General features: G+C 44.6%; 1 protein-coding gene across 1 annotated transcript in view; it reads right to left on the bottom strand.

The window, feature by feature from the left end:
* The window catches only part of USP46 (ubiquitin specific peptidase 46), a 96,315-nt gene extending 72,875 nt beyond the window's left edge, over positions 1-23,440 (bottom strand). Inside the window, exon 1 of the mRNA XM_006894149.1 lies at positions 23,299-23,440. Within this exon, the coding sequence (XP_006894211.1) occupies positions 23,299-23,334 (36 nt within the window). The 5' untranslated portion in view covers positions 23,335-23,440. The remainder of the gene's footprint in view (positions 1-23,298) is intronic.
* Between the last annotated feature and the right edge of the window lie 4,172 nt (positions 23,441-27,612).

The following is a 27,612-nucleotide window of genomic DNA, read 5'->3' as shown; positions in this document are numbered from 1 at the left end:
GTAGAGAGAATAGTGCAACAATGAATGAATGGAAACCCAAAATCTCTGTAAATGTTTATGAAAATTAATAAAATATAATTATAGGAAAAAAAAAGTTCATTGCGGCAGTCACGGTGTCAGTCCACCTGGTGAAGGGTCTTCCTCTCCTTGGCTAACCCTCCACACTTCCCAACATCATGTCCCATTCCAAGGAATAGTCCCTCCCAGCAACACGTCTAAAGTATGTGAGGTGAAAAAGCGTGCCGGCTGCACCCTCTCCAAGACATATCTGTTCTTCTGTCCTCCCATGGGATATTCAGAATATAATCCATGCTAATTCTGTATTTCACTTTCTTCAGAGTTCCTGGATGATGCACTGTTAAGATTTGAACTATTGCAAAAAAATGCTAGCAGTCTGAACTCCCCCAGAGGCAACTTAGAAGACAAAGGAAATCCTCTGCACATACAGAGTTGTCATGGGCTGCAACTGACTCAATGGCATCTAACGATGGAACAGGGGGAAAAGCCAAGTAAATGGAATCCCTGGGTGGACCAAACAGTTAAAACGATTTTGCTGTTAGGCAAAACACTGGAGGTTTAAGTTCGCCCAGCAACCCTTCGGAAGAAAGGCCTGGTGATCTACTTTTAAAATATTTTTAACCAAAGCCACTGAAAATTACAGGGACTTCTACCCCTAGACATACACTCAAAAACTGGAAAGAAGGTATTCAGAGATGTGCACACCAGTGTTCACTGCAGGGAGCTCTGGAGGCACAGTCAAATCCAGTACTGCACTGCTCACCGAAGGGCTTCATCTCCAGCAGTCAGAAGCCACCAACTGCTCCGTGGGAGAAAGACAGCCTCCTCCTGCCTCGGACGCGGAGGGTCACTATGAGCCACAACGGACTCGACAGCAGTGAATGAAGGTATCAATGGTCATCACATTGCGCTCACAACAGCCAAAAGGTGGAAACAAGACTAAGTGCCCATCAGTGGAATACATGCAATGGAAAATGACTCAGCTATAAAAAGAAATACAGCATGTATCAGAACTTCAATGCCAATACAAACTTACATATGGATGGAGCTTAAAGACATGTTCATTGAAGTCAGTCAGTCACAAAATGACAAACATTAAATGGCCTCACTTGTACAAAAAGACAAGGGAGCTCTGGTGGCTTAGTGGCAAGAAGTTGTGCTGCAATCTCAAAAGCACAGGGTTCAAATCCACCAGCTGCTCCATGGGAGAAGGATGGGCAATCACTTCTCGTGCAATTAACTGCCTCTGAAAACCCACCAGAGCATCTGCTATGGGTCCATTCTGTCTCGACTATACAGAATATAACAATAACATATAAAAAGACAAAGACAAAGGCATAGAGAATAAAGTTGATCAGTCCCCAAGGGCAAGTGGGAAGGGACAAGCGGGAACTCCTGCTTATGAGTCTCAGTTTGCAGTGATAGGACAATCACACTGATTCATGGTAGAGTTGAAGAGCCAATTAATGTAACCCCTACCCATAAGCTGTACAGCTACGAAAAGCTGAATTGGCAAATGTTGTGTGACAGATGCATTTATAACAATGAACCTCAGGGGAGGTGAGGCAGGAGAGCAGGAGGTGCTGACACTGCTTATGTAAACTAGACACCTTGCAGAATTTGCCTCCTTGGTTTGCAGGGTTGGTGTCTTGATGTCATGAGGCAGCCCAGTTATCCAGCAAAACAGCACGTGCAGTGATTTGTTCTAATTCCTACTGTGTTGGGTAGTGCCTGGGTATGAAAAGCTTGCAAACGACACCTCAGGGTACAATAACAAGTGTCTATTCACCTGGAGCAACACAGGAAAAAGGAGAAAGAGGAATGGAACAAAATGGAACGTGAGGCTAATTGCCTCCTTTGCCAGGAGACGAGAACAGGACGGTGTCTGGCTTTCAGTACAGTGCATTCTGATCAACAATTCTCAGTAAGAATCCAGATCCAGGGAAGGGGTACCAAAGAACAGAACGTCAAATTCTCATTGAATCTAGACTTGCTGGATCCATAAAAGCTAAACCTTGAAGTTATTGCCATGAGAGAATCTTTAAAACTTAAATCCAAACAGCATTGCTGTTGTTGTTATTGCTGTTGTTGTCAGGTCCTACTGAGTCAGCTCCGACTCACGTACAACTATGCACAAAAGAGTGAAACCAGGCCAATGCTATTCCATTCCCACAGCCTCTGATGGGCTGAAATCCTCTAGTCCAGGCATTATGCCAATCCACCTCATAGAGGCTCTTTCTCACCTTAAAGATCCCCTACTTTTCCAAATATGTCTTTTCCAAGGACTGGCCCCATCCTAACATCACCACCAAAATATCCTTACTTCTAAATAACACTCTGGTTTTATTTCTTCCAAGACTGATTTTACTCTCCACCAACACTGTGATTTAAAGAATGTCAAGGAGTTCTCACAACATACCAGCTTAAGTGCAGGGCTGCTAACTGAAAGGTAGCCATTATGACCCACTAGCTACTCTGGCCCACTCTTAAGATTTACAAATTCAGAAATCCAATGAAGCCGTTCTACTGTGATCTATAAGGTCACGAGGAGTGAGAATCAGCACCATGGCAGCAAAAGAGTCAAGAACAGCTACCTTGAGCACTATGCGCTTGTAAGATCTATCTCTATGGGATCGTGCTAATTGCAAAACCTTGAAAAGTCAAACAGAAAACTTAGAGGACAATGCATTTATGTTAATGAGGAGAGAATAACTCAGGGAAGGAGGGTTAGAATGTTTGCACTACTTTGAAGACTATAAATAATGTCGTTAATTGTTCGTGGAGAAATGGTTGGACTGATGTATGTTCTGCTATACATATTCTCAACAACAAACAAAAAAATATTTTTAAATAAGCCTATGGAAAATACTTCAACTTTGATGCACACAGAGTCACTGCAAGTCGGAGTGGACTCCACTGCACCTGGGAAGTAATTGCTTACGTTTATTGAATACTTCCAAAGTACAAGCTATTGCTCCAAGAGCTAGACACAATTTCAATTAATCCTCACAACAACCCAACAAGACAGGTACTATTTATCCTCTTCTTCAAGAGAAGAACCAAGACAGAGTTTAATTGCCAAATAAAGGCAATTACTTTCAAGCCTGAACTCTTCTCTCCACCGCCACACTGCCTCTCTCAGATTGATAAACCAGGATCCCCAATACCTTAGAACCTTGCATCTAAATGAAGTGTCCCGTGATGTCTTACCCTTAGGGCCTCGTTCCTCCTGAACAACTCAGATGACTCCTAAAATAGATCAATTAAACCAAAATCTAATTCACTGCCATCCAGTCAATCGAATCTCAAAGCAAATCTGTGAGTAAAGCTGCCCCCTAGGGTTGGTTCATGGCTGTAAACTGGGTGGAAGCAGTCTGGCTCGTCTTTCTCCACATAATGGCAGGTGGGTTTGTTCCTGCGACATTTCACTTAACACCCACACATTTTTAAGACATTTCAGTTCATTGATTTTAAAGGTAGCCTGGGAGGAGTTGTTGAGGGTAAGTGCTGTCAGGTTGCATATGACTCACAGACACTCTATGAACAATGGATCTGAACCTTGACCTATCCTGTGCCATCCTTGCCCTCCCCGACACACTCGAGCACTTTGCAGCAGTTACTGCATCAATCCATCTTGCTGAGGGTCTTCCTCTCATTCACTGCTCCTCCACTTTTCCCTGCATGATGTCCCTCTCATAACAACATGCTCAAGTATGCAAGATGAAGCTTCACCATCCTTGCCTCCAAGGAGCACTCTGGTTGCACCTTCTCCAAGACATACCTACCTGTTTAGTCTTTTGGCAGTCCATGGGATCTTCAGTACTCTTCTCAAAGGTGCCATTTCTTCAGCCAGCCTCCCTCACTGTCCAGCTCTCAGACGCATAGCAGGTGACTGGTAAAATCATGGCTTGAATCAGGTATACCTTATTCTTTAAACTGCTATCATTATTCTTCAGGACTTTGAAGCGATCCCTAACAGGAGACCTTCCGACTGTTGTATCTTTCCTGATCTCCTAACTGCTGGTACCAACAGTATTAATTGAGGATTCAAGTAAAATTAAATCATTGACAATTTCAATATTTTCTTTACTTATCATGATGTTATCTATTGGTCCAATAGGGAGGATTTTTGCTTTCTTAATGTTGAGATGTAACCCACATTGAAAACTAGCATCTTTGCTCCTCTGCAGCGAACACCTCAAGACCTCCTTACTTTCAGCAAGCAAGGTCCTGGTTCTCACTTTCAGCAAGCAAGGTCTTGGTAGTATAGTAGGTTAAATGTTGGGCTGCTAACTGAAAGGTCAACAGTTCAAATCCACCAGTTGCTACTCGGCAGAAATAGGAAACAGTCTCCTCTCCGAAACAGTCTCCTCTCCTTATGATGTACAGTCTGGCAAACCATATAGTGGTTGCTACCAAGTAAAGGACAGGGAGCTCTGGTGGCCTAGTAGCAAGAAGCTGCACTGTAATCCCAAAGGGACATGGTTCAAAGCCATCAGCTGCTCCACAGAAGGGTGGGCAATCTCCTCCTATGCAATTAACTGCCTCTAAAAACCTACCAGAGGGTCAGCTACAGGTCGATTCAGACTCTACAGTACACAACACCCAAGTCAGGCAACAGAAAATGTGGTTTGTGAATCACTTTAGTGTCCTCTTTCCATTTCAGAATGTCTAGTTTAGAGATTCTCTCCACGATCTTATCACTTGTGCTACCACTAGGCTGAGTGGGAAAGAGTAGCCAGTGAACAAGGTCCTCCTCCCTCCCACTGTCTCCAAGACCAATATTGAACCATGCAGTGAATTTTACTTCTGCTTCTGCCTGACCTTCAATCACAACGTCAGTCTCCTCAAATCGCCCTTCTAAATGTAGATGGCCAATCAAAAGGAAGATTTTTAGACTGCTGGCTGCTGCAGTGCGACAGCTTTGCAGCACCGTGGCTTCCTTGCTTGGAGCAAACTGAAGGGAAATGCTAATTCACTGCAAGAGTGAGAATAATTATAAGAAGTCACACACTTGAGGGCACCATCACAGCTTACAAAGTGCCACTAAGATGTGGGATCACTTTCAATTCTCTCAAGAAAATAAGGTGGTGGCAAAGGTATTTCATCAACTGCCTTTGTTTTTGTAAAAAGATCAGGAAACGGGCTCTTAAGATTTACTAAGCAGGATTAAAAATCTCAAATGCCCCCTCTTCACCACTATATAAAACGCACAGGGCAATCTTCTCCTGTGTGGTTTACAGCCTCTGAAGACCTGCTGCAGGTTCTGACTCAACAACAAGGACAGAGCATGATCAGACTCACAGCCACCCTACAGAACAAGGACAACAAATCCACAGGGTTTTCAAGGCTTTATGGATGGGAGCTCTGGAAGAACTCTCGTGGCCGGGCGGTTAAGGAGCTGTGCTGCCAGCCTAAAGGCAGGTGTTTTGAATCCATCAATTGTTCTGTAGGCAAAAAAATGGGCAACCTCTTCCCATGGGATTGACAGCCTCTGAAAATCCACCCGAGGGTCAGCTGTGAGTTGGTTCTGAGTTGACAGCACCTCCCAGTGACAACAATCATTAGGGAAGCAGATGGCCTCAGATTTCTCCCATGGAGCACCACCCTTCTGGTTTGCATCTCGATGCTTTCACGGCTGCACCACAAGGTCTTCTTTACCATTGTAAGGAAGAGTGAAATCACATTTTTTTTTCTAGATCCTTGTTGCTCCAGATGTGCTTCCTAAACCAACAGTATCTACATCACCTGAGAGGTTAGAAAAGCAGACTTTGCCCTCCCACCTTTACCTACTTCATTTTAACAAGATCTGCAGGTAAATCCTATGCACATTAAAATCACAGAGGCAAGTGAGCTACGGTCGCCGAGTTCAGAACGAGTTAGTTGTGCCGCTGACCCAGAGACAGCAATTCTCCAGAAGTTTCAATTCACCAGCGGCTCCTCAGATGAAAGGTGGAAGATCATCCTGATGCAGTCTGCTGCCTTGGGAACCCTCGGGAGGGTCCCTATGAGCTAGAATGGAGTAGACAGCAGTGAGGTGGGAGAGAGGATTCAAAAGATAACACTGGGGGGGGGGGGATGGAGGAATGCCTTCATTGCTGCATTCAAAGTATTTCATTCATTCACCAAGTCAACATCTCTGTTCAGCAAATAGTAACTGGATGAATAAAATGACCACAACATGCGCTGCTGAAAGCTGGATTATAAACAGTGAGTAAGACAAATGCCAAATCCTGTCCTTGTGTAATTTCCAGACTAATGTATAGGGTTTTTTTTCAAGCCCCAAGGTTCATCAGAAATCAGCTGCAGCCGCTGTAACTTATCTAGGGTGGGTGAGGGGAAGAAGGAAGATCCTGTACATGCCTGAAAGCCATTCAAGACCTACCTACACCTACTTCCAGGTGACCTGCCTACAACAATTTTCTTCAGGTGGCCTGCCTACACCTACTTCCAGGTGAAAATCCTGAGGTGTGCTCTAGGAAACTGCATCTTCACACAGCTGCAACTGGTGCGGGGGCTTTGGAAAGCTCTTTTAAACACCTGGTAAAGCCGCAGATAAGCATTTCCTATGAGCCGCACACTCCCACTTCCAGGGCTATCTATGTCCTGGAGAACTGAACACTGAGTGCAAGGACTGGGACAAGAACATTCACCGCAGCACTGTTACCAGAGAGACTATTCTGGAAATTAACAAACTGCCCCTAAAGGAAATGGACCTCTAAACCAGGGTGAAGTCAACACTGTTACAGAGCAGCTAGAAGACCGGGTCTGTGTGTTTCACAGAGATAATCTCAATTGTAACCACTGAGTGAAAAGATAAAATATCTAAAGGTTACATATTTACACATACCAAAAAAAAAAAAACCCAAACACAAAGCCAACTTCATTGCCAAGGAGTGGATTCCAACTCACAGTGACCATATAGGACAGGAGAACTGCCTCAAAGTTTACAAAACTAGAATCTCCATGGAAGCAGACTCCTAAGGAGTGACTGCTGGGTTCAAACCACCAACCTTGACGAAAGCAGCCAAGGATTCACTACCAAGCCGGTAGCTGGGGTGTTGTGTGGTTTTTTGTTTTTCTTTTTTAACATGCACAAAAGTTGACACACTGCTTATGAATTTTAAATTATAAATGTATAAAGATAGCATAAACACAACATCAACTTCAGAAAAAGATACTTCTAAGAAGAAAATCGCAGTAGTGAGAGACAGGTCTTTGGAGAGGGACATCATGCTGGGTAGAGTAGAGGGACAGCACAGGAGGGGAAGACCCTCTATGAGGTGGATTGATTCAGTGGCTGGGGTACTCGGGATGGGTTTGTCAGGGGCAATGAGATTGGCACAGGACAGAGCACGGTTTAGGGCTGTTGTACATAGGGTCGCTATGAGTCACAAACGACTCGACGGCACATAACAACAACAACAACAACTGTATCTTAGAGCATTCTATCTAAAAGAAAATCTTAACCACATACGGCTAAATTTTACTATCTGTTCAAACTGAAGTGGGCATTTAAGTGTATGTTGTATTTTATTTTGCATGACAGTTGTGTCAGAGACAGTAAGGTTGGCATAGGATACAAGGAGGGTGCAGAGATTTTGTACATACTTGCTATGAGTCACATGAGACTAGACAGCACATAACAGCAGTGAAACAATTCCTCTCATCCTTTTCTGAGTGTTAATGCTTAATTTTTATAAAAACTTTTCGTTTTAAAGTTTTGCAGGTGATGTGACACATACAGCTTGTTCTAGAAATTTTATTATCTAGTCTTCAATAAACATCTAGAGAACGGCAACAGTTTGTAGCTTTGGAAGTTAATGGAGTACCTTAAACAGTTTTTCATAGAATCTTAAAGGTTATTAGATAAGTGATTTCTAACTATAAATAGTTTTCTTTTAATGAGGCCAAATTCATTACCAAGAACAGCAGTGCCTCTCCAAATGTGGTCCTCAGTGTACCTCCAACAGACAGGGTGGGGAAAAGGTACTTAAATGCAGACTGCAAGGTTGCCCCTTAAACCTACTCAAAATCTCAAGAGGTAGAATCTCAGAATACACATTTTGTACTAAGATTATGCACACGTGAGCATGATTCTTTAGCATGCCAAAGAACCGGCAAATTTTTTTTTAAATTGCTGGCATTTCTGTATTTAAAAAGGAGGTATTTGTCATATTCTGAAAGTTAAAATAGGTGGAGGGAATGATTCTGATTCAACAATTTCCACCAACTGCTAACTTGACAGACAGGCACACATAAGCACAGAAAAGAGGAAGACCAGAATTTCCTATTGCCTTACTTTAAAAAACTTGAAGCAACAGAGTAAACAGGAAAACTCCTCAAGTCCTGGCATGGAGGAAAAAGTCCCAGGCCACTTTTCAACAAAGCCCATTCTGGGTGTGCCTTGGCCACTGCTCTTTCAAAGTGCTTATCTATCTAGGGGGATCTTTCTCTCCCTACCAAGAAGAAAAAAGTAACGAAGAATGCAGAGTAAGAGTCCTTTGGGGCCAAAGATTCCTGAACCAGGTGGAGACCCAGGCCGGACTAGCAGCAACAGCAGAGGCGTTAGACCCAGAGACTGGTAGGTGACAGATCTGAACTAGTATGACTACCCCATGGAGCTGGAGCCCAGTGCCTTCGCCTAGCTGACTGGCAGAAGGGGAGATGGGGGGGTAGGAGGAAAATGCCCCACTGGCTGAACTAAAAAGCTTTGTAATGCTGGCCAAGAGCCAGGAGGCTGAAGGGCAGTGGAGGCCTGTCAGCCTGAGAAGAAGCTGTCCCAACAGAAGAATTGTATCCTGAGTGTTTCTCACCTGAATTACGACCTATTAACAAGTCTGTCTTGGGTGAAGCTCAACAAGGGTGCTCCTTAGAGGCAAGGATGGGGAACCTTTGTCTCACACACTTTGAGATGCTGTCAGGAGGAGCTAGTCCTTAGAGAAAGTCATCATGCAGAGACAGACAGAGAGTCAGTGAAAGTCCTTTGTTCTTGTTGTTAGGTGCTGTCAAGTTGAGTACAACTCAAAACGACCCTAACAACAGACCTGCATGTATCTTGCACATCCTCAGCATCTCTGACACCCGTAAGCCTTTTGTTGCAGTCATTGTGTCAATGCACCTCACTGGGGGTCTTCCTCTCTTTCACTGACCTTACACCCTTTCAAGTACAATGTCTCTTTCCAAGGAATAGCCTCTCCTAGCAACATGCCCCAAGTATGAGATGAACCTTTGTCATCCTTGTCTCCAAGTAACACTCTGGTTGCACTTTTTCTAAGACATATCTGTCTGTCCTTTTAGCAGTCCCTGGGATATTCAGTACTCTTCTCCAACACCCTACCTCAAAGGCATCAATTATTGCTCTGCCATCCTTATTTATTGTCCAACTCTCAGATGTGTAGCAAGTGATTGAAAAGGCCATAACCTGAATCAGGCACTTGCTGATTCAGACTGACATGATTCCTCTTCAGACAAGTGCCAGACTGCAGACTTCGCCAGTGCAGGTAGGGTCAAACTGTGTATTTTGCAGTTAACATATAATTACAGGCAGTTCTACTCTGTTGCATGGTGTCACTGAATTAAAATCAACTTCATGGCAATGAACAACTTGCCAGTAGAAACGTGACTTGAATTCAGGCCTGCCTAGCACAATACTATTTCCCAAATGTCCACTAAACACTCACGACTTCTTGTCAGTTCTACTCCATAACTTTTTTCCTCCAAGGGTCACCTTTTCACAATGACTATAGAAGCTCCTGTCATTAACATGCCAGCTCATAACCAAAAGGTGGGCAGTTTCTGTCCAGTCAGAATGGACTTAGGAGAACAACTCCTTATTCCCACTGAGTCAGAAGCAACTCAGAGTTGACCCTCCGGTGGATTTTCAGACACTGTGAACAGCACAGGAGGGGACCATGCATCATCTCCCTGGAGCAGCTGGTCAATCCTAATCGCCCGCCTTGGGTTGGCAGCACAACTCCCTACCAACGTGGCCACCAGTGCTCCCACAGGAGAAAGGCATTGGTGGTGAGCTATGTCACCAGCTCAAAAATCAGCCACTGAAAACCCTGTGGTGATAGTTCGACCCTGACCCTAATGGGGTCATCACAGTCCAGAACAATACCACACAACTGACTTGGTTTGGGCACAGGGGCACCTGGTCTTCATTCTCTCAGATTCATATCCTCTGATTCATCCCTCCTTTTGTTGAGCTTTCCTTTGGTCTTCATGGTTTTTCCTTTTATCATTCTGTGGTGTTAGCCAATTGCCTAAAAATTGGCTTTTTGCTTTTTTTTTAACCATTGCAGTTAGCCCCCTCTAGTCTCCAGCTACCTTAAACGCAAGCACATAATCTTACAAATCAGGATGGTCTTGCTAATCATCAACAGATACGGGACTAAAATAAGAGAACGTGTGTTTACATACATGGGGAGGCAAGATTTGAGGTGAGCAAGGCTTGCAGCAGCAATCCTTAAAGGAGACTGGAGCAGATCCTGTTGGTGAGACCTTGGTGATGAGGCTGGAGAGACTGTAGCATTGCTGTGGGAAACTGTGGCAAGGTGTAAGTAGAGGAGCCCTAGATAAAGGCCACAGTTAAAGGTGTTTGCTGTTCTTGCCAGATGCTTGAAGGAGGCAAAGCTGGCCAGATGATTTGGATTTGAAAGCTGAATTGAAATTAGAGCCTGGACAATTGAGGAATTGTGCCCTGGAACTTGAGCTAAAACCTGGGACGTGTTTTGGGTGATATTCTTAGCCTCCCCCACTCTCCAACCTCTTTCCCTAATAAACCCCATTGTTGGTACCAAACTTATAAGTAACCAATAAATTAAGCTCTTGCTGCTGCTGTAGCTCTAAAAGCACCAAGGCTGGGCTAGGGGCTCTTTATCTGCTTTCTGCTCTGGGGCAGTGAGATGCTGTTAATCTTACTCCCTCTGGCCCTTTCAGAAAGACACCCATGGTCCTGTGGCCCCAAGTCTAGTATTCTCCTCTTCAGACACATGCCGTTCCTGAGATTTGACAGTCGTAACTAGCACTATAGCCCTAACTGTCAATAGTAGAAAACAGTTCCTGACTTCCTGGGTTAAAAAGAGGCCAGCACAATAAACACACGGAAGGATAGTCAACCTTAAGAGTGAGCAGGGAAATGTACATTTTATATCACAATGATACCACTTCACACCCATCAGACTGCCAAACCGTCAAGTCTAAAAACATCATGTGTTCACAAGCACGTAGAGTGACTGAACTCCTGTGCACTCTTGCTGGTCAGAATGCAAACGGCAGAGCCACTCTGGAGGGCAAGCATGACAATATACAAAAGTTGAAGATGTCCATCTCCTTCAATCCAGTAGTTTCCCTTCTAGGTGTACACCAGAGAGACATTTAAAACATATACACAGGAAAATGAATTAAATACTTCTCCTGGCATTAAAACAGCACATGCCACAAAGTGCAAACCTAAGTACTTATCAATAGAATGAATGAATGCAGTATGGTGCCTTCATGGGATAGAAAAGTAATCAAAACAAACGAGAATTAAATCTACAGTTTCTAATTTTAAACTCTTAATTTAAATAAGACCAAAGAAAAATGTATTCAATATTCCAGAGCATATTTATAATTACAAGGAAACAATATTTACTAACTTTTTTAATACTTTACTGTATCCAGACATAGCAAGTGCAAGCATAACAACATGCTGTCATTACTGTCAAGCTGGAACTCACAGCTGACCCTCCAGCAGGTTTGCAGAGAGCAAAATCTTTCTCCTGAGGAGTACCTGGTGGATTCAAACCACCTGCCTTTGGATTAACAGAACAACCCCATACCCCCTAGGCCACCAGAGCTGTTGTTGTTGCCATTGTTGTTAGGTGACAATGAGTAGACTACAACTCACAGAGACCCTGTGAGCTATGGATCTGAACCCTGCCCTAGCCTGGGCCATCTTCACCATCTCTGATATACCAAAGCCCCTTGTTACAGTTACTGTGTAACAGTGTGTGAATGTAATGAACTCATCTTGTTGAGGGTCTTCTCTTTTGCTGACCCTCCACCTTTCCAAGCATGACATCTCTTTCCAAGGATTGGTCTCTCCTAATAACATGCCCAAAATATGTGAGATGAGGTTTCATTATTTTCACCTGTAAGGTGGACTCTGGCTGCACTTTCTCCAAGACATAATTGTTTGTTCTTTTGGCAGTCTATGGGCTATCCAGGACTCTACCAACAACCACAATGCAAAGGCATCAATTCTTCTTCTGTCATCCTTATTCACTGTCCAATTTTCAGATATGTAACAAGCCATAACCTTTGCAATTACTTGAGCTAAGTCTTTAAACTGGTAAAGACCCATGACAAGTCCTTGTGCCAAGGGTGTTGATTGTGGATCCAAGCAAGAGGAAATGGTTGACAACTCTAGTATTTTTTTATCTATCAGCATATCATTGCCTATTGGTAAGGATTTGTATTTTCTTAATGTTAAGATACAGCCATACCCACCAAATCAACAGAGCCACAAGAACTAAATTGAGAGTAATGGACACTGTCTTGGAGGCAAGGGGAAAAAATGGGAAAAGGTACCTACATCCTCAGTTGTGTTTAAATACTTATTTCCTCACTGGGTGATGGGTACATGGATGTTCATTCTAGTATTCACTGCATCTTTCCAAAGGCCTGCAATGCACCACTACCCAGACAGTTAAGTCCCAAATCTGAGCAAAGGAGGGTTCTGAAAGTGGCACCAAAGCTTTGGTGTATCCAGTCACATGTGGGCAAATGGAAGACAGAGTCTACAAATGGAAAGGGAAGAATTCGGAAACAGAAAGTTGCTCCCTTGCTTTTAAAGCTATCTCCTATGAAGATGATTAATGGCATCAGGATCTTAGGAAAACTCCTCAACCACCTGCATTACATAGATGACAAAACCTTGTTTGCTGAAAGTGAGGAGGACTTTCACTTGCTACAGAAGATCAAAAACTACGGTCTTCAGTATGGATTGCATTCAACTTAAAAAAAAAATCCTCACCACTGGACCAATAAGCAACATCACGATAGATGGACTTTGTATGAATTGGATCCACAATCAACACCGTTCATAGCAGTCAGGAGATCAGGAGATGCATTGCACTGGGCAAATCTGCTGTCAGGAACCTCTCTAAATTACTGATAAGTAATGTTGTCACAGTATGAAGACTTCAGTCTACCTGAGTCAAGCCATCGTCTTTCAATCACTTGCTATGCATCTGAGAAATGGACAATGAGTAAGAATGACAGAATTAATGTCTTTGAGCTACAGTGTGTGAGAAGAGTACTGAATATTCCATGGACTGCAAAATGAACAAATAGGAATGTCTTAGAGAAAGTGCAGCTAAAATGTTCCTTGGAGGTAAAGCTTCATCTCACAAAGTAAAGTATTATAATGAAATGTACAAAGAGCTAGAGTTAGAAAATCAAAAGGGGTTAACTCAGGCATTTTTTAAGCTGAAGGACCTGAAAAACAAATTCAAGCCTTGAGTTGTAACATCTAAGGATGTTATGCGTAGAATATTGACTGGTACAGGAAAGCATCAAAACAAGATATAAAGAGTACACAGAATCACTGTACAAAAAAATGGCTGACAAAGAAGAATTTAATGAAACATCTTATGTTCAAGATAGAGGAAATTCAATATTCTCTGAATTGGCAAAAAACAAGGCTCTAGGAATTGATAAAATAACAACTGACATATTTCAACAGAAAGATGCTACCCTGACATGCTCGCTGGGTAGTGCCACAAAGTCTGCAGGATTCTGGCCAACTGACTGGAAGAGATGCATTTGTGTTCCCATTCCAAAAAAACGGTGATCTGATGAAGTATGGAAATTATTGAATAATATCATTAAAGTCACACGCAAATAAAATTCTGCTGAAGATCATCCAAAAATAATTAGAACAGTACATTGACAGAGAACTACCAGAAATACAAGAGGAGGGTTTAAAAGAGGCCATGCCTGCATAGTGGAGTGGATCTGGGGGGAGGGATTGTAAGACAATGAAAGAATTTTTCTTTTACTTTTCAAAGACATGAGTGAACTGGGGGAGGGAGGGGTGGGCGGGGAGAAAAGTGCAACAATGAATTAATGGAAATCCAAAAATCTCTGTAAATTTTCATTAAATAAATAATAAAAAAAATTGAGGAGGGAAAAAAAAAGAGGCCATGCACTAGGAACATCATCACCCACATCAGCTGGATCTTGACTGGAAGCATAGAGTACCAGAGGAATGTCTATCTGTATTTCATTGACTATACAAACACATTTGACTACGTGGATCATAACAAATTGTGGCTAACCTTAAGAATTGGAACCCTAGAACATTTAATTATGCTCATGTGAAACCTATACATGGACCAAGAAACAGTTATCAAAACAGAGCAAGGAAATATTACATGGTTCAAAATCAGGAAAGGAGTGCATCAGGGATGCATACTGTCTCCCTAACTTTTCAATCTATATGAAGAACAGACAAATTGGGAGGCTAGACTTTATGAGGAAGAATGTGGCATCAGGATTGGAGGAAGACTGGTCAACAACATGCTTTATGCAAATGACACAACCTTGCTGGCTGAAACTGAGGAGGGCCTGAAGCATTTGCTGCAGAAGGTCAAGAACTGTAGTCTGCAATACGGACATCAAGAAGAAAAGATTCTCAAGCTCACTGGCAGCACCACAATAGATGGAAAAGAGGCTGAAACTGCTAACAATTTCAGCTCTCTAGGGTCCACAATCAACACTTATTAGCACCAGCAGTCAGAAAATCAAAAGACAAAGTGCATTAAGAAAACCTGCTCTAAGGTGCCTCTCCAGACTACTGAAGATCAACAATGCCAGTCTAACAACTAAGGTGCACCTGATTCAGGCCACGGTCTTCGCAATTCCTTGCTATGCATCAGAGAACTAGACAGTGACCAAAGATCACAGAAGAATTGATGCCTTTGAATTGTGGTGCTGGAGGAGAGTACTGAACATACATACAATGGGCTGAAAAGAGAACAAACAGGTCTGCCCTGGAGAGGATGACACAAAGCTGCTCCTGCAGGCAAAGCTCTGTCTCACATACATTGGGCATGTTGTCAGGAGGGACTAGTTCTCAGAGAAGGAAATCAAGCTTGGAATGATGGAAGGACCACACTCGGATGAGATGGATTGACATAGTAGCTGCAGTAATGAGGGTAGGTGTGTCAGGGGCTGAGATTGGCTCATGTCAGAGCAGGGTTCAGAGCTATTGTGCATAGAGTCACTGTGAGTTGGAGTTGACTCGACGGCACATAACAATGACAACATGCCTTGCAGAGGTATAGCACGCTTGGAAAGGTGGAGGGTCAATGATGGACAGGAAAACCCTTAGTGAGATGAATTAATACAGTGACTGCTGCAATGGGCTCAAGTGTGTCGGGGATGGTAAGGATGGCACAGGATAGGATAGAGTTTAGATCTGTTGTTCCCAGGACTGCTATGAGTTGTACTTGACACAAGAACACCTAACAACACTATGAAGAAGCACATTCAGAATTGCAGGAAAACTCTACCCAGAGGACATCTGTTAACCGTGAAACTTTAAGCCATGGTCCCAGCAAAGTTAGATTCCTAAGTCTTTTGTTGGTTGCTGATACAGAATTTATTCTTCCAAGAACATTTTGGCTGGTTCATTTTTGGATCAACTCAGCTCATTATTATCAAAGTCAGAACAGACTCATGGCTGAGCTTCCAGTGTGTTTCCAGGGCTGAAAACTGCCCAAGGAGAGATTACCCCCATCTTTCTCCCTCTGCGCCACTACTGGATTCTAACCACCAGCGAGGAGCAGCTTTCAGGTTAACAGTCCAGTTCTCTTCAGACTACTCCAACTTAGCTCCCTTCATTTCAGGGTGGTGGTGGTTCTTGTTGTTGCTGTTAGGTGCTGTCGCGTCAGGACTGACTCATAGCTAAACCCTCCAGTGGGTTTTCAAAGGCTATTTGCTAATCACATGGAAGGAGATAGCCCATCTTTCTCCCATGGAGTAACTGGTGGATTCAAACACCCCGCCTTTGGGTTGGCAACACAATGCCTTAGACCAGGCCACCAGAGCTCTCTTTTGAAAAGAGTCCTTAGGTGGTACAGTTAAAATGCTTGACTACTAAGCGGAGTTTAGACGCTCTAGTCCACCCAGAGGCATCTGGCATCCACTTAAAAAAAAACACATGTCACTGAAAACCCAGTGGAGCACAGTTCTAACTCTGACCACACATGTGGTCCTCATGAGTTAGAACTGACTGACAGCAACTGGTTTAACTAGTTTTCCTTAAAACACCACAAAGACCTTTCAACTCTTTTAGATTAGCACTAGGTTTTACCACAACTAAAAGTCCAATATTATGAAGCTGCGTTAAAATATTTAGACCAAAAAATGTTAAGCAGACACAATCTTCCAGAGCCCTTACTGTCAGTTCACTTTGGGCTAGCTTCATCAATGGACTGGAGATAAAAGCAAAAGATACCGTTCTGACCACATCAGAAACTCAAGACATCATAAAAACTTCACCCATTCAAAACAACTGGGAAGATGAGGCTGGGATGGGTGAAAGGGAATTAAATGGGTCTGAGTTACTAAGAAATCAAAATTTCAGCTCCATACCAAACATTCCACATTAGTGAAAACCAAATTAATAAGCTGTTACTATATGAGTGAATGAGAACACAAAAATGTAGTTTTGGGTTTTTTTGGGGGTTTTTTGCAGGGTGAAAAAACAGTGTAGCAGTATTTCATTCTAATCAGAAATGGACATTCAACTTTGTTTACCCTTAGGACTCCAAGAAAAACAGGAAAGTCTGCAGGTCTAATTGTCAGTTCCTGACCTAACACAAATTCCTGCATATTAGATCTGAGGGGCCAGAAGAACAGAATTTTTTTCTTTAAACATTAACCCACTCAACCTCAGGCTATACTTTCTGAAATCGGACAATTTTCACTGTACGTCCTCATGCATGACCTGAGTATCTGGTATACTCAACTCCACTAATGGTCTCCAATTATCTGAGTTAACAATTCTCTTATTTCTGAACAAATAGCACGTGCCTTCAACATATGTTTACCAACCACTCCCCAACCTCCACATTTCAGAGCTATGTCACTGTTTTTTAACACACACTCACACACATCGAATTCCTCTTTAGATCGTTCACTTGACTATAACTTAGTTCCAGGTAGTTTGGGGGCTTTTTAAGGCTTGTTGGCAAGAGAAGTTGGTCTTTGGAAAATTACACCATGCTGGGAAAGAGGAAAGGTCAGTGAGAGAAAAGACCTTCAATGGGATGGATTGATATAGTGACTATAACATAACAATGGGTATCAAGAATATCAAAGATGGTGACGATGGCACAGGATAAGGGAAGGTGCAGATCTGTTGTTCAAAGGGTCACTAAGAGTCACAGTCACCTGGATAATGTCATTTTGAAGACTGAGGTGCACCTGAGTCAGGTCACGGTCATTTCAAACACTTGCTATGTGTCTAAGAGCTGGACAATGAATAGGATGACTGAATAATGTTTTGAGTTGTGAAGAGTACTGAACACCCCGTGGATGCCAAAAGAACAAATAGGTATGTCTTGAAGAAAGTGCAGCCAGAGTGCTCCTTAGAGGGAAGGAAGGTCAGTGATGCTTCCTCTCTCATACTTTGGGCATAATACTAGAAGGGGCTATTCCTTAGAACAGGACATCATGCTAGGAAAGACGGACACTCAGCCAAAGAGAGGGAGTCCTTCAATCAGAGATGGACTGACAGTAACTGCAGCAATGTACTCCAGTACGTCAGAGATGATGAGGAGGGTGCAGCACAGAACAGGGTGGTCCAATTCTGTTGTTCATAAGATTATGAGTCATACGCAGCTCGACAGCACACAACAACAAAAACTTCTAGTGACAATGTGCGTTAAAAGTTGGACTGCTGCTGATGGAAAAGATATCCATTCACTAGCCACTCCTTGGGAAAAAGATAAGCAGCCTCCCCTCATATAACATTTTACAGACTCAGAAATCCAATGGAGGGTCTCAATGAGTTAATCAACTCAAAAGCAGATTTGATTTTGATTTGTTTGTTGTGTAGGGGGTTTGGGGTAGCTTCCAATTGAACTCTTCTCTAAGGATTTTAATGATTAGTGTTCTCTTTTCTCATTCCATTTGGACTCTGCTGTTTTGAGCAGTGCTAAGAAAAAGTGAGAACTGTGTTTTGATGAAGGTTTTGGGTTTTTTCAAGCAAGTTTGGCATATTTTAAACATTCTGATGTGCCATTCCAAGGTCCAAACATCTTCCTGTCCTCTAATGGCTCGAGATCATTCACGTTCTGGGGCCATTTTCAAAACCCTCAACGGCTCCATCCCGGGGCTCTTTCTGGGGAGCGGGGGTGTATTTTGGTCTACAGGAAAGTGTTAACAATGATAACAGAATGAATGCATTGTTAAACAGAGGAAGATGTGTGATTTCTCATGAAAATATAGTAGCTTAAGAGGTATATTGCCTCTTTACCCAAATTACGATATTTGCACATTGTTCAATGACTTATTTTCCAACTATTCTCAAAATAAGGGCCCTGGGGCTATAACGGGTTACGTATTGGGCTGCTGACTCAAAGGTTGTGTTTCTAAATTACCAATTGCTCTGTGGGCGAAAGACGGATGGCCCCGTCCTATACAGATTTACAAACTCGGAAAATTCAATAACGGTTGTCATGAGTTGAAATAAACTCAGTGGGTTTGGTCTGAGAGTTTTCAAATAAGTGCCCTTCAGGTCAGGAGTTAACTAGATGAAATTACCTCTCTAAAAACTTACTTGTTTTGCTTCAAATGTTGAACACTTACATGAAAAAAAATGTTTAATATTTTTATTTCATTAAAATATTTCATATCTGGCACTCAACTGGTATCAAATCATGCCCTGGGGCCATTCAATGCATGCTGGAATATTAATATCTGGGAAACATGACAGACAGAGTTTCCCACCAGATAGTTAAGCATGCAAAAGTGGCAGTTAACCAATTAAGATGAATTTTCTAAACGCTTTGTCTAAAAAACACTCCTTACCAATCATGACAAAAATTTTTAAATTATCAGTCTTACTATCTGAGGAAAAACAAGGAAAACAAACGCCAGTTTCTTTAGACTCAATTCTGACTCATGCTAAAACCATGTGTCACAGTATAACCATAATCCACAAGATTCTTTCAAAGCTGGGTTTTCTGAAGCACATCATGAGTCCTCGTTTCAAAAGTACTTTTGGGTGGGCTCGAACTTCCTACTGTTTGGTTAGCCACATTGATCTTTAGTGCCACCCAGGGGTCCTGAGGAAAACTAAGGCCCTAAGCCAGAGAATGATTTGCCCAAGGGCACCACAGTGTGCAGCTGAAAGACTCCCAGGGCTACAGCTTCCAATTCCAAACGGCACTGCCTATAATCATGAGCTCACAGAAAACAAAAGCCACCAGTAGAAGGTAGAAAATCTGTAGTCTATTTGCTATGCAGCCCCTCATCTGAGGTTCATCATACAGACTCATTAACAAGTGAAATGAAGATCAGATGATTCAGACCAACTTGCAAAGGCCTAAGTCACATTTCAACAAAGTGCATTTGCTTCCTCCTAACAAATGTTTTCTCTTGAAAATGCCTCATGCTCTTTAAGATGGAAAACTTAAATTTTTTTTTTTTAAAAGCCTTCCACTAGTAGGGCGATAAAAATAGGTAGGAAGTGAAATCCGCTGGTCTGTACAAAAATCAAGATTATCAACAAGGGCTACTTTCTCATGCTTGGTAGCAGCCAGAGTATTCTGTACATTTCAACACACCAGCCAAACAAGCTTTACTATCGTCGAGCTCGGCGTTGCCTTGTGGGCAAGCTGACATGCCCTAAGTAGGCTCATCAAAAAGTCCAAGGGCAGGAATTGGCATGGAACAAAAAGTAAAATAAACAGGAACTATGATCAATCTTCCAGAAGACAAGAAAATTTCCACAGGGAAGGAAAGACAGGGGATGATGTGGACAACTGCCAAGAACCCTATACCTGACCTGTGACCAGAGAGACAAAGTGGGGGAAAGAGAAGGTGTTTATTTTTCAGCTCCATGGAAAGATTCACTACAAATGCTTGTGTCGATTGGCCTGGGTCTTTCCTAGTCTGCTGGGCAGACCAAGTTCACTTTCAAATGGTCTTACCCAGAGATGGAATTTTTTAACCCCCTTCCTAGATGCATGCCAACATGTCAAATAACTTGCTTTAAATAATTGTTTTTTAAAAAAAAATAAACAATCCTCACTTATTCTTCCTACATAACTCAAACCAGCTAGAACCAAAGGAGTGAGGAGGAAGAACTTCTTTAACTGGGAAAAATGGCTCACGAAAGACCTACCTGGAAGCAATTCATCCTTGAGTGAAGACCCTACAGAGGGGCCCAGGGAAGATTCCCGGGTGGCCAGGTGGAAAGCCAACCTTCTCATCACCAAGCCTTCTCCTCTGAGAAAAGACTGGGAGGAGTGTGACCTGAGCAGCTAGAGTGAGGGGTGGGGTTAGAGCCCTTTGTTTATCCTGTCACTCAGCTTGGTTTGCATAAATGCTCATGTGGGTGGTGGACAGGACTAGCTCCACTCTCCCTTACCTGACTGGAAGGTGAGGTAACAATGAGGAAGATGATGCGGCCAATTAACAGCTAACGCTGGCGGAGCACCTGCTCTCTACTGGGCCGCTCTACCTCAAGAACTCATTTCTACTTACAGCAGCCTGATAAGATCACCGCCATGATTTCAGAGGTAAAGGGACCAAAGAATAATCTGCCCAAAGAACACAGAGCTAACACAAGCAGGACCAGGGCTTGAGGCCAGGTGAGCAGACTTCAGAACCCAAACTGTTCATCTCGAGCTCACGACAGTATCCAAACTGGACCAGAAAACTCCCTCCTTCAGGACTGCTGGCAAAACATGTTGCCTGTGCAATAATGCCAATGAACTATAGAACCTTGAGAAGTGTTCTATTATTAGGTGGCAGGGAATACTGGTTGCCTAGAGGGTAAGGCAAGTTGCACTGCCAACTCAAAAGCAGGCTGTTCGAATCCACCAGGTGCTCTGGAGGAGAATGATGGGCAATCTCCCCATGTGATTTACAGCCTCTGACAACCCACTGGGTCAGCTTTGCGTTATTTCTGACCTGATGGCAGTGAATGAATGTTAGATGGCAACTCTCTGGATAAATGCCAAGCCTATAGCACTACTGGCCAGTTCTCACCTTCTGTCTTCCCTGGCTGAAGGTTCAGACCTGGAGTTTTACTAAAAACGGGTTGTGACATTTTGCTCAGATGTGCCAAGAAGTCCTGACTGGCTTCCTCTTGAAATGTGGCTTTCAAGTTTCCATCCTGCTTCAGTAACAGAGAGGTGTAATTACACCAAGGGGACCTGGCCTATCTGTAGCCTCAAGGCCACCCTAGCAGGGTGACAGAGAAGACAAGCCCGCTCTGGTTTCAGGGGTCCCCTCAGGGGAGGAGTGGCAGAAAGTCATCACCTTTTCACTGCAGTAAGGAACATTAATGCCACCAGAAGGAGCAGGACCTGTCCCCGCACGAAGGAGAAAGGAAGGGAGAGGAGACGGGAACTTTCCAGAAGCCACCCACCATATCTAACTCTACCTGAGCCTTTGCGGTTACCACTGAGACAAGACCCAGGCTGTGCTCTGTTGGCCCCCAGTAGTGGCTACATCCAACGAGGCTGAAAATTGAAGCCAGGGAGCTCACACATGCTTCCTGGATGCTCCTTTGCCATGTGTTGATCTTGTAACAGAATGTGGAACAGAAGACTTAAAAGCCTGTGATGGGGGAAGGGCAGCCAGCTCACCTTACCCCAAGGCTTCCCTGCCAAGTTCCTCAGATTCCCAGCCCAGGGTGGAATTACTAGCTTCAAGGGAGGTTTTCCTAAAACTGGACTCCAAACAGCACCAGTCTCAGGGGACACTGAGCTTCTGTTAAGGGTGACAGAGAAACTGCGGAACGATTAATAGTGATGGCTGAATAACCCAAAGAACCTATTTAATGTCACTGAACTGTGGAGGTGACAAAAGCTGAACGAGGAGACGTTTTGTTATCTGTGAGCTACAGTTTTTAAAAACTAAAAAAAGGCATGTCTGAGGTAGAGGAGGGGCTGGGGTCACAGTTAGAGGGCAGCCTTGGAAGAGGAGGCAAAGCACACATCCTCCAAGACACACACACAGGAAGGCAATGTTTGTCATTCTCCAAGGGGCCAACCCCACACCCAACAAGTATCCACAAGTGGCGCCTGCAGAGCGCACCCTTGGGCCCCACGGGTAGAACGATAGTCCTGCAGGAATGAAGAGGAAGGGAAAGTAATGGAAGAAACACAATTTAGTGTGGCCACCTCGCCACAGACCCTGACCCCAACAGAGCCAGAGCGATGTCCCCCCTGGCTGCTTCCACGCCCACCAGCTTCCACTGGGTAGGCAAGGCAGCGAGAACGGGGCCCCTGGGACAGCCTCCACGCCCACTGCCACCACCCCCCCCCACCTCGAAGGCCTCCAAATACTGCTGTCACACACATAACCTTGTCCTGCTCTCACTACCACCAATGGGAAACTGAGGCAGCCGGGACGAAATCAGCGGGCTTTCCCGAACCAGGTTAAAGTTCACTTCCCCAACCGCAATGTTGCACTTTTTAAAGAAAAAGAAATAAATAGCTTTAGCACATTTCAAATTTCTCCGGATACACTGGATGCCGCTGCAAAGAGAATGTCAAATACCATCCAATGCCGGCACTCAGAACGCGATGGAGTGGTCAAGGGCTCCGATAGGGAGTCACAGAATACAAGGTTAGGAAGGGTGCCCCCCATCACCCACGGCACACCCCCCAGGTTATGCCCCAGCCCCCTCCCGTGGGACGTCCGGGCCACACCGCCCCCTCTCCAGCCTCTCAAACCGCTTCCACTGCAACCTGGGGTGGGGGGTGGGGGTCCACTGCGCCAGCAGGCTCGAGGTCCCGGGTTTGAGAAGGGGAGCAGGGGGCTCTGAACCCTCCCACGGCCACCGCTGGGGCTGCGGCCACCCGCCCAACCCCGGGGCCGGGAACTTCTCTCCCGGGCTCAGCGAGGACCAACCCCGCGCCCCCTCGTCCCCCAGCCCACCGCACCCCACCGCTGCAGCCGCGCGCTTGTGAGGCTCGCGTTTCCCTTTCTTTGCCTTCTCGCGCCTCGGGCACGACCACCACCGAGGAGGCGGCCACTCACCATATTACAGATGGAGGCGATGTTTCGGACAGTCATTAGTCTAAAGGTTGCAGCGATCCCGCACCGCCATCTTTATAAGGTGAAAACAAGACTGTCCATGGTGGAACGCGGGCGGGAGGGCGGCGAGGCGTCGGGAGGCGGCCTGGGTCCGGCTCTCAGTGGGGCGGAGGGAGAGGGAGGCCGGGAGGGGAGGAGGGGACGAGGGAGGCGGGAGGAGGAGCGGGAGGCGGGGAGGGAGCCCAGGGAGGCGGGGCGTGGAGAACGGGGGAGCCTAGGCCGCGGCCGGCCTGCGGGGAGGGGCGGCCCGAGCGCGGCCGCAACAGCGTGCAGTGCGCCGGCCCCTTTGCTCCAAGCGCTCCGGACGCGCGCCTGCCCGCCAGGCTTTTCCTGCGTCTCCTGCGCCCGCCAGGGCTTCACGCTTCCTCTTTTGATTCTCCGCTTTACTCTTGGGGCTGGAATGCGGCCCTGGCGCGCGCGCGCACGGCTGCTGGAGCTGCGCCCTGGGAATCTCCAGGCCCGGCCCTGACGCGGCGACAGCCCCCTGGACAACCCTCTGGACCGAGCGGCGGCCAAAGTGGTTGCGGACCAGCACTCGGAGAAGGGGCAGCGCCTGGCATTGGGCGCGGGGCGGAAGGGGCCGAGCCTCGGACGGCCCCGCGAGCTGAAGAGGCGGGCGCTCCGAACCCGGGCAGGGACAAGGCCAGCAGGGCTACACGGGCAGTCTTGCTTCTTCACTTTGCCTTATTGTTTTTCTTCCCAACAAATCCCAGATTTTTATGTTTGACGAGTGGACAAGGCAAGGGGTAGAGGCGACTATATCCAAGTTTTAGTTCTTCTCCCAGGTTCCAGCTAAATAGCACCAGAGCTGCTCAGGAATGAATCAGTCCGTGGGGTAGTCAAAAAGCCCTGGCCAGCTAGGGTTCAATTGCCTTGGAAGGGGCGCCAGTGGGGCAGGGGGACCTGAGGCTGATCACAGGCTAGATAAACGGCGCTGTTCAGCCTATTTGTGACCTTAGCAGGTACAAAGGAGGAGTCACGGTTCTGGCCTTGGACTAGGAAACTTCAAAGTAACTTAACTTCAGAAAGAATGAGAACAAGACCTTTCAAGTCATCAAGGAAAGCTTATCCAGGTGTACCCAGCCTCTTAAAGGAGCTGAAAGGGCCAACACACATTTCCTGCCATAAATGACTGTGGCTTCTGGCTCAAAACAAGGATCTGTACACCACTTAACAGATAGAGCTGCATGAATTGGAGAGCCCATTAAGGAGTGAGACAATACTGCATACAAAGTTGTAACTAGGGGCTTTCCACCCAAAGCGGGTGATAAATCTTAAACAAGTAACACCTAATGGTAAATTGAATTAGAAGAGAAAATAATTGGAGATACTTTGTATGTAACACAGGAAATAGAATTGTTTTCCAATCTGGCCGCCTACTGGTAAGAAGCTGCAATCCCAAAGGCACAGGTTAGAATCCACCAGCTGCCCAGACCCGCAATCTCCTCCCATGCAATGTACTGCCTCTGAAAACGCTGAAGGTCAGCTCTTAATTCCGAATCAATAGCACATACCACCGCTATGCTCCTCCAGTCCAGGGAGCTCTTGTAGCCTAATGGTAAGGAGCTGTGCCGTCCACCCAAAGGGACACAGTTTGAATCCACCAGCTATTCTGCAGGAGATGGATAGGCAGTCTATACGGCACCATTTACTGCCTCTGAAAATCCACTGGAGGCATCAGCTATGGGATTGTCCCAGACGGACAGTGCAAAAAGACAATCCTCCAGCCCAGGAGCTCTAGTGGCTCAACTGCTAAGGGTCAGGTCAAGTTCAACCCACCAGCTGATTCAGGAGAGAAAAGGGTTTGCAAAGTTGGAAAGCAAAGAGGACAGATCTACTCTGCCCTACAGGGTCAACGACAGTGGGTTTAGGGCGGTTGATATCTTCGAACCTCCATTTAGGGAGCCGTTGAAGCTTAGAGCACTCTGGTGACAATCAGTAGGGAGATGTGCAGCTAACCCAAATGCAGTGCCTCTCTGGCAGTTCAAATCCACCAGCAGCTCCGAGGGAGAAAGATAAGCAATCTTACATAAAAATATAAAGAAGTGTGCTGCCAAACCCAAGGTGCACTGGTTCAAATCCACCAGTTGCTCCTCAGGAGAAGGACGGTCAATCTCCATTGTGATTTACTGCCTCTGAAAACCTGCTGGACAGTCAGCTATGGGTCAGCTATGTGTGGATGCTACACAACGATGGAAAGTCACCATGAGCTGTGAATGAAATCTAGTGGGTTGGTTTGGATTATCCATTTATGTTGTACACACAACTTTTTATTTTTTTATCATTTTTTATTAATTTTAATGAAAATTTACCAAGACATTCATTCATTGTTGCACTTTTCTCCCTGCCCACCTCTACCCCCCCCTACACTCTTCTCTTTGAGAAATAAAAGTTCCCCCATTGTTTTATAATCCCTCCCTCCAGGTCCACTCCACTATAGAGCCTTTGCTCTGGACTCCTGTCCCTTTTAAACCGTTTTCTCCCTCATCAGTTTCAATGCAGTATATACCTTATTTATTCCATCTTTCTCAGTCTCCCCCCAACCCCAATGTCAGTCCTGTTTTACAACAGTGGCACTATGTAGTATTTTTCCCTTTGTGACTGATATATTTCACTCAACATAATGTCCCCCAGGGTCACCCATTTTGAATAATATTGCATGAGTTCCTTGTTATTCAATACAACATACTATTCTATTGTGTGAATATACCAGAGCTTCTCAATCCATTCATTTGTGGATGGGCACTTAGGTTGTTTCCAACTCCTTGCTATCGTGAACAAAGCCGCAATAAACATGGGTGTGTATATATCTGCTTGGGCAGCAGTTATGGTCTCTTTGGGGTATATTCCCAGTAGTGGAATTGCTGGGTCAAATGGTATCTCTATTTGCAACTTTTTTTGAGAAAGTGTCACACAGCTTTCCACAGTGGTTGCACCATTTTACACTTCCACCAACAGTGAATAAGGGTTCCAGTTTTTCCACAACCTCAACAGCATTTGTTGCTTCCTGTTCTGCTAAATTTTGCTATTCTGACTGGAGTGAGATGATATCTCATAGTTGTTTTGATTTGCATCTCTCTTAGAGCTAGGGATTTTGAACATTTCTTCATGTGCTTGTTAGCCATCTGAATGTCTTCTTTGGTGAAGTGTCTGTTCAACTACAAGCATATTTGAGAGCCTATCTGGCGATAGTTAGAGAGGTGTTGTGCTGATAACCTAAAGGTAGCAACTCTCTGCCAGTTCTAATCTAACAACTACTCTGCAGGAGAAAGATGGGCAATTCCCTCCTGTGCGATTTACTGCCTCCGAAAGCCTGCTGGAGGGTCACCTATTAGTCCCTTCTGACCTGATGGCATTGAGTTTGAGTTCTTTTGTAATATACCAAGAACCAGGGATAGAAATAAGACAAAATTCAACAGGGAGGAGACTCAATATCTTTCAAGAGATTTCAAAAGAATGTTCTTACTTTGTTCCAGGTCTGTTTCCAGATAGACTCAGATATTGATGAAAATAACATTGATTTCTTACCATTGTCATTCAACATTTTACTATTCATAATCATTAAATCAGCACAAGAATGATAAGATGGTAAATGTGATTATCACTTCTTTGTAGAGAAGTGACTATGGCGATGGGCTTGAGCAAAGTTGAGATGGTGAGAATGGTGCAGCGTGGGGCAAGATTTCAATCTGTTATTCAGTTGCTATGAGTCACAGTCAGCAGCACCCAAGAGCAACAGCTTTACAAGTAAAATAAAGCTTGTGTTTCAAGTATTCCATCCAGCTTGTCTTACCAGTGAAGCCGGTGTGTTAAGAAGAGGAGAAAACAAGATGGTGCCCAAACTGTGGCCATTCAGGTAACTGAGGCCACCCAATTTATACAGATTTAGGGAAAGTCACAAAACAAGTTCATGAGCAACCAACCAACCACAAGGCAGAAACTCAGATCCTGAGACTCAGTTTCACAGATGCTTTACCCAGAATCTTTGAGTCAGGACTAATTCATAGCTGATGTTAAGCAGGTTGGGGGTTTTGTTGGCGTTTTTTTAAAAAGTTTAATTTTAAAAATATTTACATTGTGATTCTTATGATCATTCCCATATATTGTGTCTTTTTTAATTTTATTCATTTTAATGAAAGTTTACAGAGACTTAGGGTTTCCAGTCACTCATTGTTGCACTTTTCTCGCTGCCCATTCCCACCCCACCAATTCACTCTTCTTGAAAAGTAAAAACCTCTTTCATTGTTATGCAGTCTT

Source organism: Elephantulus edwardii, unplaced genomic scaffold (assembly GCF_000299155.1).
Source record: "Elephantulus edwardii isolate Elephantulus edwardi_28Jun2011 unplaced genomic scaffold, EleEdw1.0 scaffold00137, whole genome shotgun sequence".
In the NCBI taxonomy this organism is placed as follows: Eukaryota; Metazoa; Chordata; class Mammalia; order Macroscelidea; family Macroscelididae; genus Elephantulus; species Elephantulus edwardii.
Note: the sequence above shows the minus strand (reverse complement) of the source record. Positions and strands in the feature narration are given on the sequence as shown.